Below are 14,287 nucleotides of genomic sequence, written 5' to 3' on the forward strand. Positions count from 1 at the left end.
ATGATCCAGAAACAAATCCATACAGCTACAACCACCTAATTCCTCTCTCTCTCTCTCTCTCTCTCTCTCTCACACACACACACACACACACACACACACACACACACACACTGGAAAAAGGGCAGCCTCTTTAACAACTGGTGCTGGTAAGACAGATTTCTGCATGTAGAAAAATGAAGCTAGATCTGCATATCTTACCCTGCACAAAAATCAAATCAAAATAAGATCAAGGACATTAACATAAGATGTGATACTCTGAAAGCCTACACTTCAAGAACGTACTGTCTGTTTTCACATCAAGTTGACACAGGCTAGAATCAGAGAAAAAAGAAGCCTCCCTTGAGGAAATGCCTCCATGAGATCCAGCTGTAAGCCAGTTTCTCAACTAGTGATCAAGGGAAGAGAGCCTAGCCCACTATGGATGGCGCCATCCCTGGGAAACTCAAGAAGGATGACCAAAATGCGAAGGCTTCACTCCTTCTTTAAAAGGGGAACAAGAATACCCTTGGCAGGGAATAGGGAGGCAAAGTTTAGAACAGAGGCAGAAGGAACACCCGTTCAGAGCCTGCCCCACATGTGGTCCATACATATACAGCCACCAAACTAGATAAGATGGATGAAGCAAAGAAGTGCAGGCTGACAGGAACCAGATGTAGATCGCTCCTGAGAGACACAGCCAGAATACAGCAAATACAGAGGCGAATGCCAGCAGCAGACCACTGAACTGAGAACGGGACCCCAGTTGAAGGAATCAGAGAAAGAACTGGAAGAGCTTGAAGGGGCTCGAGACTCCATATGAACAACAATGCCAAGCAATCAGAGCTTCCAGGGACTAAGCCACTACCTAAAGACTATACATGGACTGACCCTGGACTCTGACCTCATAGGTAGCAATGACTATCCTAGTAAGAGCACCAGTGGAAGGGGAAGCCCTGGGTCCTGCCAAGACTGAACCCCCAGTGAAAGTGATTGTTGGGGGGAGGGCGGTTAATGGGGGGGAGGGTGGGGAGGGGAAGACCATATAGAAGGGGAGGGGGATGTTGACCTGGAAACCGGGAAAGGGAATAACAATTGAAATGTAAATAAGAAATACCCAATTTAATAAAGATGGGAAAAAATAAATAATAAAAAAGAGAAAGCAGGCTGAGCAGGCCATGAGGAACAAGCCAGTAAGCAGCACCCCTCTGTGCCCTCTGTATCAACTCCTGCCTCCAGGTTCCTGCCCTGTTTGAGTTCCTGTGCTGACTTCCTTCAATAATGAACAGCAATATGGAAGTGTAAGCTGAATAAACCCTTTCTTTCCCAACTGGTTCTTTGGTCATGGGGTTTATCGCAACAATAAAACCCTAATGAAGACAAAGATATACCACAGGCAACAGTCTCCTGAACATAACTATGCCAACTGCTCAGGAAATAATCCAAGAACTGGCAAATAGGATGACCTGGAACCACCACACTCCTGCACAGGACAGGAAGCAATCACCAGAGTGGAGACAGCCTACAGAGGGAAAACCCTTTGCTAGTCATACTCCAAAGGACTGCTGTCTAGGACACTGAACAACACAAAGCTTAAAACCTGCCGAACAAGCAAACCACCCAATCAATAAGTGGGCTACTAAACTGGAGCGAGAATTCTCTGAAGAAGTAATGAAAGCACCCAACAGACACCTGAAAACCAGTCAAGGACCAGTGAGATGGCTCAGCACACAAACCCCTGCCCAGAATGCCTGACGCCCTGAGTTTTCATTCCTGGATCCCATGTGGAAGGAGAATTTCATCTCTTGAAAACTGTCCTTCATCCTCACACATGTGCCTGGATTCTCATGCCCACATTTCATACATATAGAATATAATACACAAACATAGTTTAAAAACAAGAAAAGCTGTGCTGAGGGGCATGGGTGGGGAGAGGCACCTGCCCCTGACAGCCTCGGCTCACCTCCACAAGATGAACTGAGAGAACTGACCTCCATAGGACTGCCATGTCATAAATAAATACAATGTTTTGTTTTGTTTTGTCTCTTTATGTGTTCAGAAGGAGATTAAGAGAGCACTGGGAAAGGCAATCAGAGTGAGAGAGCAAATAAAAACAAAGTATAATGACATATATACATAGATAAGGATTCCATAATAAAAGCCATTACTTTGTATACTAATGTAACAATGTATTTAAAAAGAAATTTATGTAAAAACTACTGTTGTGCCCTCCCCAAAATTTAATCAAAATTTTAATAACGCCTATAATCAGTTATAAATACACAAAATAACAGGGTAAATTAAAAACAGCTAAACTACAGACTAGAAAGGTAGCTTAGCTGGTAGAATATTTGCCTGGCCTGCATGAAGCCTTGATATCAACCCCAGACCACTACATAGACTAGACATGATGCTGCACTCAGATGGAAACAGGATGATGTAGGGGTTGGTCTGCTGCTACTATGTATTCAGAGGTCAAATAATGGTCCCGAAGATCAGGCTGCCCAAGATCCTCATGTACACCAAATGATGCTTACCCCCCAATTCATCCCTCATTGGTTAATAAAGATGCCTACAGCCTGGGCTGGGCAGAAGAGAAGGGGCAGAGTGTTGGTTCCTGGGCTTGGGGTCTCAGGTAGAGACCACAAGAGAAGCGAGGAAGGAGGAAGCAGGGAGCCATAGGGTAGCATGGATCATGAGCCCAGGGCCATGAGGGTCAGCCTGATGGAGTAGGAGCGGCCCAGTCAGAACATGGCAAGTGATCTCAGGGATCACCACTGGGAAGCCGACAAAGCAGCAGAGAGGGCTGATATCTGCCCAGCTGTAGTGCTTTTAAGCTTATTAAAGTGTAAAGGTTTCTGTGTCTTTTATCTGGGAACAATATGGTATGAAGTAGAGCAGAAACCCCCTAGTAGATATTTAAAGACAACAAGGGGTATACTAACCCCCAGAATAATAACGATAACTATAATAATAACCTCGGTGAGTCCAAAGACCAAATGGATTACATGAAAGCCCACACGTTTATGCCACAAACAACAAAAGTCAGAGTAAAACTAGTGAGGTGTGATGGTTCACATAACCCTAGTGCTCCAGAAGCAGAAGCAGGACTGCTGTATGTATCTGATGTAGCTGCTCTCCTACTTTGTGGGATCTTCTTTTTCCCACCCTCTATCCCCTCTCCCATTTCAACTCCTAATATTAACTAGGAGAAAGAACAGAGGGGAGAGAGTTCCCTGAATCTCATTTCTTTCCTTTTGTTTCTTCTTTGATCAGGGCTTTTAACAGACTGCAACCAACCACCCTAAATGACCAATAACCTCCAACACTGCCTCTTGTGGCCCTGGCATTTATATATCCTCTGAAAAGTCCTCAGACCAAACATCATACAATCAGAAAGCATCTGCAGCAGGCAAAACCAGACTTCTGCTAGAGCACGAGGCAAATCAGAGTCAGCTGCTACAGACAGTCCAAAAGCAGCCTCACATCCCTATACCTACACATTTTTATAATATCTGGGTTAATTTTTTTAAAAAATCCCAGAATGTCACTAGTTTGAAGCCATTACAGGCTACTCAATGAGTTCTATACTAGTCTGGACTACAGAGTGAAATACTAATTCCAAAAAATCAAAATAAAAGTAAAACTAGGTACCATTTAGTATGCTCAAATTTAAAGCTGGACCCCTAAGAACTAAAACGTTTTCTTCCTTATAAAAACAAAAGGAATCAAGACTTGAGCCATTATTGTGGTTTGCCCTGGAGTTATCTGTATTTTGATGCTAATTCCATTGCCCCAAGGACAGCTGCCTAGTGACTGGACTCAGGTGACTTCACCAGAACCTTCTCCCCATTGAATTTGTAAAGTACAGGTGAGGGGCAGGTACAGGATAGAAGGAGGCCTGTCATTGGAGGAGAAGGAAGGACCGGAGAGAAGTTTGAAGGAGGAGGAGGAGGAGACAGGAACAGAAAGGAGGAGACAGGAGAGGGTGAGAAGCCATGGCAGGTGATGTTAAGATTCTGCTCTGTGTATTTACAGGTTGTTATCAATGTTCCTAAGGGATGGATGGTACCGGGCTGTGTATGTTTAAGTCGGCAATTATATCTATCAATTGGATCTAAGATTAGTGTGTTGTGTGTTCTTTTACGTGAGGGCTTGACTATAGGAAAGTGTGCGGCTGGGATGTGTTCCCGCCAAGATACCTAGCAGATATCTTGGGGCACTGTGGTGCAGACCTAGCGAGGTAAAAGACAACCATACTTATATTATTTTTATATTTATACAACAACAAGCCATGGTAATGTATGCCTATAATCCCAGCACTTCACGGGGAAAGGTTAATAGGTCAGAAGCTCAAAGGCATTCTTAGATACTTGAAACTCTGTCTCAAAAAAAAAAAAAAAAAAAACTTAAGTAATTTGAATATTGTTTTTGCCTTCTCACTATGTACTTTCCAATAAATTATTTCATCTATTCTCTGCTCCAGCTAAATCCATGCCTTCCTACTTTAAGAATCTTTAATTTCAGTAAACCATGAAACTTACAGTTTCTTCTGTGTAAATCTTAAATATTTTGCTATGTTTGATGGTTTTCTGAATAAGATCATTTACTCAATATTTCACATCATTACTGAAACAGAATTCATTTTTGTACTTTTTGTCTTATAGCCTCTAAACCTAACAAATGCATTTATTGTTCTAGCAATGTTTGTGGATTCCTCAAAATTTTCCACACACACACAGAAAAGAAAATATAATCAAGCTACCTGCAAATAAAGTTAGTTTTACCTCCGAGTTGTCTAAATCACTCTTGAGAATTATCAAACGTCAGGAGGCAGTAGTTTTCTCAAAAACTAGTCAGCTGGGAAGAAGTGAGAGTGGGAACTCCTAAACTTAAAAACCTGGTATCCAATGTCAGGTAAAACTTTCAAACTTGCTTCTGCCTCCCAAGAAGGTGTATACCACCATACCTGCCTGCCTCTTCTTTTTGTGATTAGGAGGGAGAGGGAGAGGGAGGAAGAGAAGGAAAGTGGGGGCGGGAGGGGGAGATTGATTGATTGATTGATTGATTGATTGGGGATGGAACTCAGGTTCCTGTAAATGTGTGACAAGAATTCCATCAGTGAGCTATATCCCCAGACTCTTATGGAGGATTGATAATCTGTGGCAAATTTGCCTCCTAAACACTGAAGTTTATCTAGTCCAAATCTAGGTAGTTGGTTTCAGAATGCACTATAATATTACCTTAAATCCTTTTATGGGATGAAAAAAAAAGTTAACAATATTATCTAGGTATAATATCATTATCATATAGAAATGAATTTTTAAAAACCTTAAAATTTGGGGTTGGAGAGATGGCTCAGAGGTTAAGAGGACTGACTGCTCTTCCAGAGGTCCTGAGTTCAATTCCCAGCAACCACATGGTGGCTCACAACCATCACATCACAAGAGATCTGATGCCCTCTTCTGGTGTGTCTGAGACAGTGACAGTGTACTCATATATAATTAATAAATCTTTAAAAAAAAAAACCTTAGGGGTTGGGGATTTAGCTCAGCGGTAGAGCGCTTGCCTAGCACGCGTAAGGCCCTGGGTTCGGTCCCCAGCTCCGGAAAAAAAAAAAAAAAACCTTAAAATTTAATGCTGCTTGGTATTTATTTACACTTTAAGTCATTGATAGTTTTCATTGGTGAAAATGAGTATTTGAGGTTTGTGTATTACTGATTATTACTATTATATTTAACGATGATGTCACAGACTTTAAGTTGATCCATCATTTCCATTAGATGATCACCCTATACAGGTGAGGCACTGTCTGAGACAGGTTCTCTTCACTGTACACTACCACAAATAGCAAACCAGCATCCAGCAAGCTTCCAAGCATTCAGTCCCAACCTCCTGTGTCACCCTAGGAGCCCTGACATCACGATGTGAGCTACCATGCCAACTTCACCTGACTTTGTGAGTCCCAAATCAGGTTCTCACACTTGCATGGCAAGTTCCCATGGAGCCATTTTAGTAATACAGGTACTCTAGTTTGAAGCTATAAAATAAATAAAACTTGTGCTGGCTATTTTATGTCAACTTGACACAAGCTAAACTCATCTGAGAGGACAGAACATTGATTTAAAAATGCCTCTGTAAGATCAGGCTATGCCTGGAGATCACTCTCTTTTTTCTTTTTTTTTTTTTTTTTAATAATTTCTTTTTATTTTATCTGTACTGGTGTTTTGCCTGAATGTATGTCTGTGTGAGAGTGTCAGATCTTGGAGTTACAGACAGTTGTGAATTGCCATGTGGTGCTAGGAATTGAACCTGGGATCTCTGGAAGAGCAGTCAGTGCTTTTAACTGCTGAGCCATCTCTCCAGTCCCAGAGCATTTTCTTCATGGGGAAAGGCATAGCCCATTGTGAATGGGTCCACCCCTAGGCTAGTGGTTCTGAGTTCTACAAGACAGAAGGCTGAGGAAGCTAGTGAGCAGCAGTCCTCCAGAGCCTCTGCAGCAGCTCCTGCCATCATGCTCCAGGATGTTTGAGTTCCTACCTTGGCTTCCTTCGGTGGACTGTGATTCAGGACCTGCAAACCAAAGAAGCCCATTCTTCCCCAAGTCGCTGTGTTTCATAGCAGCAATAGTAACTCTAACTAAGACAAAACTGTCCAGCATTCTGTAGTAATAGGCAATGTGCTTCAAATATACTTATCTTAGTTGAAAATGTTTAAGAGGTCCCATGAAAACTAAACTATATTCCAAGAAAACTGACTTTATTATTGGAACGAGAACATTCATTCATTCAAAGTATCTTTTCCGGGGTTGGGGATTTAGCTCAGTGGTAGAGCGCAAGGCCCTGGGTTCGGTCCCCAGCTCCGGAAAAAAAAAAGAAAAAAAAAAAAAAGAATCTACTATTAAATTTTTAAATTAGCCCTTAGAATTAACCTTAATTCATATAAATTTCAAATGAAAAGAACACTCTAACTTACTTTATTTTTATATCTTATTTCTGTTATATGAATATTTTGCCTGAATGTGTGTCTATTCACCGCATGTGTGCCTGGTCCCTGTGGGGGTCAGAAGAGGGCATCAGGTCCCCTGAAACACAAGTTACAGGCAGGAGCTGTAAGCTGCTGTGTGGGTGCTGGGAATTGGACCTAAGGCCTCTGCAAGAACAGCCAGTGCTCTTAACTGCTGCACCCCTCTCCAACCCCTAGTGACAGTTATTTTATACTTAAGAAACAAAAGAGAACATCTCATTTCCCTAAAGTTGCATATTAGCTAATAATTATAGCTAATAGAATCAAAACTGAGTTACCTTTATATCTGATACTGATAGTAGGCCAATCACTTTGAGTTGTTTTTTTCTAATAAAGACATACAAAGCCCATTACCTACTCTGTATCTCAGCTCGCCTCCCTTCTTATCCAGTGACTTATTAAAAGCAAGACAGTAACACAGAATATAACTGTCATCTGAACTAGTCCCGTGAAAACAATGACTGAACCAAAAATAAAAATATCTGACTTACTTTCTGTGAAAATGTTTCAGTCACCAATGAATCAGAAAAGATACATATTACTGACAATATTATGTATTTTAAAACAGAAATGTACCAACAAGCCAATATGTACTTTTAAAAAGGTTTCCAAATACTTCATACTAAGACATAATTTTAAAAATCAGTATGCCTGCAATATTAACTTTATAGTTCCGATATGGTCATCAACAAGAGGACAGTCCTTGGGCTGGGGAGATAGCTTGCCATGTAAGAAAGAGGCCCTGAGTTCAATCCCTAGCATCTATGTAGAAAACTGGGTGTGGTGGTGCATGCTTGGAATCCAAGGAGAAACAAGTGGAACCCAATCTGGAGGATGGCCAGCAAGCAGTCTAACTGGCAAACTCAGTCTCTGGTGAATGACCCTGTCTCAAAAAGTACACCTCCTCTGAGGAACTGCAATCCGAGGATGGCCTCTAGCCACTACACATATATGCGCACATGTGCATACACTTACACGCAAAAAATGGTCCCTAACAAGTAACTTTTCACACACTTCACATTTCCTTATCTGTCTAGTAAACAGATTTACTTGTATGTATATGCACGGCACCTCGTGGGTCCTGGGGAGCAAACTGAGGTCCTGAGGCTTGGTGGCAAGCATCTGCAGCAGCTGAGCCATCTTGCTAGACCCTCCTTTGAGTTTCAAACAGTACAGGCTCTCTCTGTACATACATAAACACACTCGGAAATTTTATTACGAATGTTTATCTACATCACACAGTTTCTAATATTTCCACCAATCATAATTAGGCAAAATCAATGAAATTAAGTTCTCTGAGTTCATACACAGTTCTCATTGCTATATGTAAGATTCCAAAATAAAGTTCCAAAGAAATCTTTTATTCTGAAGAAGCAAACCTTTTTCACAGTGCCCTGCAAAGAAGGATACCTTCAAATTAGTTCCACACATATAGTACCATACCTAAGGATCCCTTGGGCTGTTGGCTGTTTGGTGGTATGTTCTCCTTAGCCATAGAGATTAAGATTTTACTGTTTTCAGAGAGTTTCTCTGATGCCTTTCCCTGGAAAAAAACATGATATTTATAAATCAAAGGAGAGAACTCCACAAAATGTACAAATCAACTTATTTGACATACAAAATTAACTTAGAAAAAATTACACAGCACAAAGATTGAAGAGTAAAGTTTGAGAAATTAACCAAAATTACTTACATGGTGTAACAACTGTTCTGATACCTAACTCATCCTCTTAAAAATGAGTCTCTATTAAGTACATTGGGCCAGACACTAGAAACTAAGAGTAAAAAACAAAATTGAGAAGCGTCTGCTATTGGACCAGGGGGTTGGGGGTGGGCATGGAGATATAAACAAATGTAATTCTTAGCTATGTAATGTTGTGCTTACAGGTAAGATTTACATATGCATGATGATGATGGGGATGAGGAGATGGCTCAGTCAGTGAAGTCTGAGGACCTGAGTTTGTATTCCCAACTCCCATGTAAAAGCCAGGAGCAGCAGCGTGTGGCTGTAACCCAAGCTCTGAGGGATCAGAGGCAGACAGATCTTGAAGTTCATCAGCCAGGAAGCACAGCAAATTCTAAAATCTCCAGCTTGAGTGAAAGGATTCCATCACAAAAAGAAGGTGACAGCAATCAAGGAAGACATCTATTGGACATCAGGCTTCCTTCCATACATACTCAAACCACATGCATGTGAGGACACTGCATGTTAACATATACAACAGACACTCAGATACATACACTCGTATAGGGAGGGGCTATAAAGACAAGACAGAGAAAGATTAAAAGACCCAGAGGTGCTGGGGACTGGGAGGACGACAAGGCCTCAGTGGGCAGTGAGTCTTGAACTGCTACACAGAGTTAATAAAGCTGCACAGGAGCTCACTCAGCCTCCGTCCCAAGCGCTGTGAGCGTGCCCTGCCACTAGAGCACGACAGCAAGCCGAATCCATCCCTGGCTACTTGAACAGATCAGTTAACTCCTTTGGCCTCATTTTTTTTGATCTCCGGAACAAAATAAACAAAAACCAAAACACCCCTACTTCATAAAGATGGCATGACTGGAGAAAATGCTACACACAAAGCTCTTGCTTTAGCTCCTTTTACAGAGCAGACTGTTTAGAAGAAAAGCAACCATGGCCAGTGCTGCAAAGGACGAGCACTTAGTCAATGTCAAGAATCAGAGCCCGTCCTACCTACTGACTCAGCAGCAGAGGCTCATCATGCAGCTTCCCAATGCCCCAGTTTACTTGCAAATACTGCACCTCTTAAAGCTGTGCCCTACCCATGAGTACTGTCATATGCTAACTTACATAACAGAATGGACAGTTAGAATGCCAGGACGATCATCTTAACTGGGTTATCTGTGTAGGACAGACGCTAACCCAGAGGAGACGAAGGGAGAGAGGTGAGTCAGAAGTCCTTTTATATGGATGCGCTCACCACCCAGAGCCTCTGTTAACAGCACTGAGCCAGTGATGGCGAGCATCTGTCTGCCTCAGTACAGCATTCCCAGAGCCCAGCGTGGCTCCTAGCACGAGCTCGGCATCAGCTAGACAGAACAACTCTTATGCCAAAAACAACTTAGAAAACTTTCCAGACATTGCCTTTCAGAAACAATCATGATAACATACCTGTCCTAAGAAGCAAACCGTACAGAATAAATTGCCCTAGTAAATTTACTAGTATGTATTTCAGAACAGTTTTATTCACTTACTATTATTTTTCACATAAAAACTAAGGTTTAACCTCTGTCTTCTATTTAGTTTGTGAAATACATAATCAAGTATTAGAACGCTAACAAAGTAGAATATTGTGATATATAAAACCCTACCAAAAAATACACTCAAAATCTCTCACGTGATACCTAGAGTCAGTCTCTCAGAAGCAGAACAATCAGACTCAAGTATGAGACAAAACGCTCACTGGCGTACTCCTCACTCTCAATCAAACGTGCTCAGCTGGGCTGCTTTCACTGTACGCTGGGTGGGGGGTGGGGGGACTGGTTTTGTCTGGTTGATTTTGAGGCAGGGTGTCACTATGTAGCTCTGACTAGCCTAGATGTCTTGCTATATAGATTAGGTAGCCTCAAACTACAGCAATCTGAAGGTCTCTGCCTCCCAAATGCTGGGGGGATTAAAGGGTACACCACTAAACCCGACTTCACAGAGCACACTGAACGACAGCTACTGCTCTTGCCTTCATCTCCATGTACGGCAGGTCACTTTCCAACTCTGCTTTGTCTTGGGCCAGTTTCACTTTTTGCTCTTCAATAAATTCATCCAAGCCATCTGCCATTCTGTAGATTCTGAAAAACAAGTCTTCAGTGAGCACAACCATATTGTAGAGGTTTTAGCTAAGTATTAAGACACAGTCTTAGTCCACACTTGGTATTCAATCTCAATTACCACACTGTGAACTTTATACTTAAACATGAACATAAATACCATCTGTCTCCTCCTCTTCGATTTTCCAGAAGAGTCTACAATGCAGGCTAAAGCACAGAAAGAGAAATGTGATCCAGGCACGGTATGTGCATGCATGGAAACTTCACAACGGAACGTTCTATACAATTATATGATAACTAAAAAGGTAGTAACAAATGAGATCAGCAGCCATTGCCATAGTCCACAGTCACACAATAAAAATCTAAGGCAATAAAGCCCTTAAATCTGTAAAATACTTTTCTCTAAAAAACTATTAGGAATTAATTGTGAGCCAGGCAGTGGTGGCACACCTCTATAGTCCTAGCACTCAGAGGCAGAAGCAAGCAGATCTCTGAGTTCAAGGCCAGCCTGCTGGCCTACAGCATTAGTTGCAAGGAAGCTAGGCTTCTCAGAGCCATCTCAAAAAAAAAAAAAGGACTATGTATGTTGATATATTAATAAAGAATATTATTTGATAACCTAAAACTGAGTAGCTGAGCTTGTCCTACACAAGGATTTACCAGATAGTAAGGCACATATGTGCATAAAATAGACATAGGATAAAAGCTGCTTTGTTCAAATAGTAAGAGTAAAATAGTAACGACACTGCTGGGGACCAATCGTGATGAAGGCTGGGGGTGGCAGTGCTCACCCAACATTTGAATCCTAGCACTTGGAAGCAGAGGGAAGTGTCTCTGTAAATTCAACCAGGCAGCCTGTTCTAAACAGTGATCCAGGCTAACCAAGGCTACATTGAAAGGCTCCCCCAACTCCCAAAACAACAAAGAACACAGAACACAGAGCCATGAGCAGGAGAGCCCATGGGTAACCTAACTCCATCTCTAATGCGATGAGAACAGGAAGTGTAGGAGATGCTAAAGAACTGTATCTTCCCTGGGCTTAGCATCGATTTAAGAGTTTGCACACAGGCTGCCTCCCTTGTGTTTAACTGTAAAAACAAGCCTTGTTCTGAGACACTATGTCTCTGTCCAGCTCTCCTGACAGGGTAAGAACCCACAGGGTCAACAACACACAGGAGTTTTTCCCTCTACAGTCATTCCTCCCCTGAACTCAGAGAACTAATCATGTCTTATCTATTGCTATAATTTTGTCTAACTCGGAATTGTCACCTAAATGGATCATATATAAGCTACACAGGAGAGAGTAAGTTTCCTAGTCAGTTCAAGATTGGTTTCTCTATGTTCTGCAAGCCAAGCATATGGTGTCCTCAGCAATGAGTGTTACTACCATCTAGTTGTTGTTGGCAAACAAGAAAAAGGAAATAACTGTGCTTTCTGGGAAACCTCCAGAACCCTCTCGTGGGTATATCCGCGTCTAGCACTGAGATCTTCAGTTAATAATTTATGTTTCTGGAAGCACAACACCCCACCCATTCAAGTAATCTCCTATCCAAACTCCTTTTTCTAAAAAAACTCCATTTGGTAATTAGCTTAGAAGATGTCATGCAGGCCACTAGGAGACAGGTGGCCATCAACAGTCCTACCCAGCACCAGACCCTGATAGGCAAGAAACGCCCACTATAGCAATTAGTGGCCTGACTGTTAGGAAGGAACCACTCTCTGCTTGGATCTGAGGCCTGTTGAACAGAGTGAACCAAAGCCAGAATTGTAAAGCTGGTCAAGAGGCCATGGCTACGGAAAGTCAAAAGGCCCTCAGAGGGGACATACTGTGGCTATTTTGCTAAACGGACATGCTGTCAAACTGTCAGCTAAATATGTACATTCATACCCACAGATGTGCGATTGTGTACTTTAGTCAGAGACGGGTCTTTCTCTGAAGGGGACTGTTGCTACGTGTCCACAACAGATCAGTACTAAGAATACATGACTGTGCGTGTGTGAACCCAAAAGGACATCCATATTCACACACCCAGGACTCGGGAGCATCATGGAAAAGGGGTGAAAGCATCTAGGAGCAGGAGGATGGGAGGAGCTGCTGTGAAGTGCTGAATTCTGGGTATGACACATGTTGCTTTCATGAACTCAACAGCTGGAAGACCTTTGCATTTCAGTGTGTATCATTTACAACTTTTAAAAAGGATAACCTTCACCAAAACTAATTTTGTTGTTGTTCTTGTTTTTAAAAGGGAAATATATATACATATATATGTGTGTGTATACACACACACACACACACACACACACACACACACACACACACATATATTCCTGACTAGCCTGAAATTCTATGTAGATCAGGCAGGCCTTCCACCCAAAGATACCCACCTATTTCTCCAGGAGGAGTGCTGAGATTAAAGGTATACACCACCACACAGAACAGAAACTGGAACAGAAACTGGGATGTTTTTGTTTGTTTTTTTGTTTTTTTCTTCTAAAAACGTATCAAAATCAGTAACAAAATATGTGACAAGGAGCTACCAGTCACCAGTGACATAGTCCTGGAGACATAGAACCCTAAAAACACAAATCCCAGCAAGCTGTCTGGTTGGGAAAGTTTCGTTCACATACATTAAGTTAAGCTAGTAAGACATGCTAACAGGAGATTGGGGATTTAGCTCAGTGGTAGAGCGCTTGCCTAGCAAGCGCAAGGCCCTGGGTTCGGTCCTCAGCTCCGGAAAAAAAAAAAAAAAGACATGCTAACAGGAATTTCCAAAGATGGCTAAAATTCAAGAATCAGATTTGAGCCCCATCAAAGATGTGTACTTAAGACTTGAGTGTTGGGCTGGAGAGATGGCTCAGCAGTTCAGAGCACTGACTGCTCTTCCAGAGGTCCTGAGTTCAAATCCCAGCAACCACATAGTGGCTCACGACCGTCTGTAATGGGATCTGATGCCCTCTTCTGGTGTGTCTGAAGACAGCTACAGTGTACTCCTATATAATAATAAATAAATCTTAAAAAAAAAAAAAAAAAAGACTTGAGTGTTTCTCACAGATATAAATGATCAACACTCCCATTCCAGCTACTCCCTACTCAGGACTGAGGCAGGCAGAGTTTAAAGCACTCAATCTTCAATATACGCCTCAAAACAGAAAAAAAAAAAAAAAACTATTGTAAGATCCAAGGACAAACATGGAGTAAATGAACACAGGCAGGGACAACCCCCAAGTAAGTGCTCAGCAATGTTCATGTGAATGAATGGGGAAGAACTCCTCTTAACAGTAACTTAGCACTTATTACAACTTCTGAAATTCATTTTAGGTAACAGTAACTATAATAAGGAACATATTAACCCATGACCTTTTTCCTAGTAATGAGATGACCTCTTGCCAAAGACTGTCAGGAGCACTAACAGTTAAACAAGTTAGCTGAGCTGTGCAGCACCAATGTGGGAATGCATCAACACCTCACCAATGCAACCCGAGGGTTTCTTAGTGAGAG

The 14,287-nt window shown here is 41.9% G+C and overlaps 1 protein-coding gene across 50 annotated transcripts in view; it reads right to left on the reverse strand.

Annotated features, from left to right (window-relative positions):
• Cspp1 (centrosome and spindle pole associated protein 1) overlaps positions 1-14,287 on the reverse strand; it is a 114,948-nt gene that overhangs the window by 92,751 nt on the left and 7,910 nt on the right. For all 50 annotated transcript variants that reach the window (XR_015619787.1, XR_015619781.1, XR_015619786.1 and 47 more), the window contains exons 2-3: positions 10,701-10,809; positions 8,446-8,545 (exon numbers count right to left, since the gene is read on the reverse strand). Coding sequence is in view for 28 of the 50 variants with exons in the window: in NM_001191864.2 (NP_001178793.2) it covers positions 8,446-8,545; positions 10,701-10,799 (199 nt within the window). In the remaining 22 variants the exon portion in view is untranslated. The remainder of the gene's footprint in view (positions 1-8,445; positions 8,546-10,700; positions 10,810-14,287) is intronic.

This window comes from Rattus norvegicus, chromosome 5, assembly GCF_021556685.1.
Source record: "Rattus norvegicus strain SHRSP/BbbUtx chromosome 5, alternate assembly SHRSP_T2T, whole genome shotgun sequence".
Taxonomy (NCBI): Eukaryota; Metazoa; Chordata; class Mammalia; order Rodentia; family Muridae; genus Rattus; species Rattus norvegicus.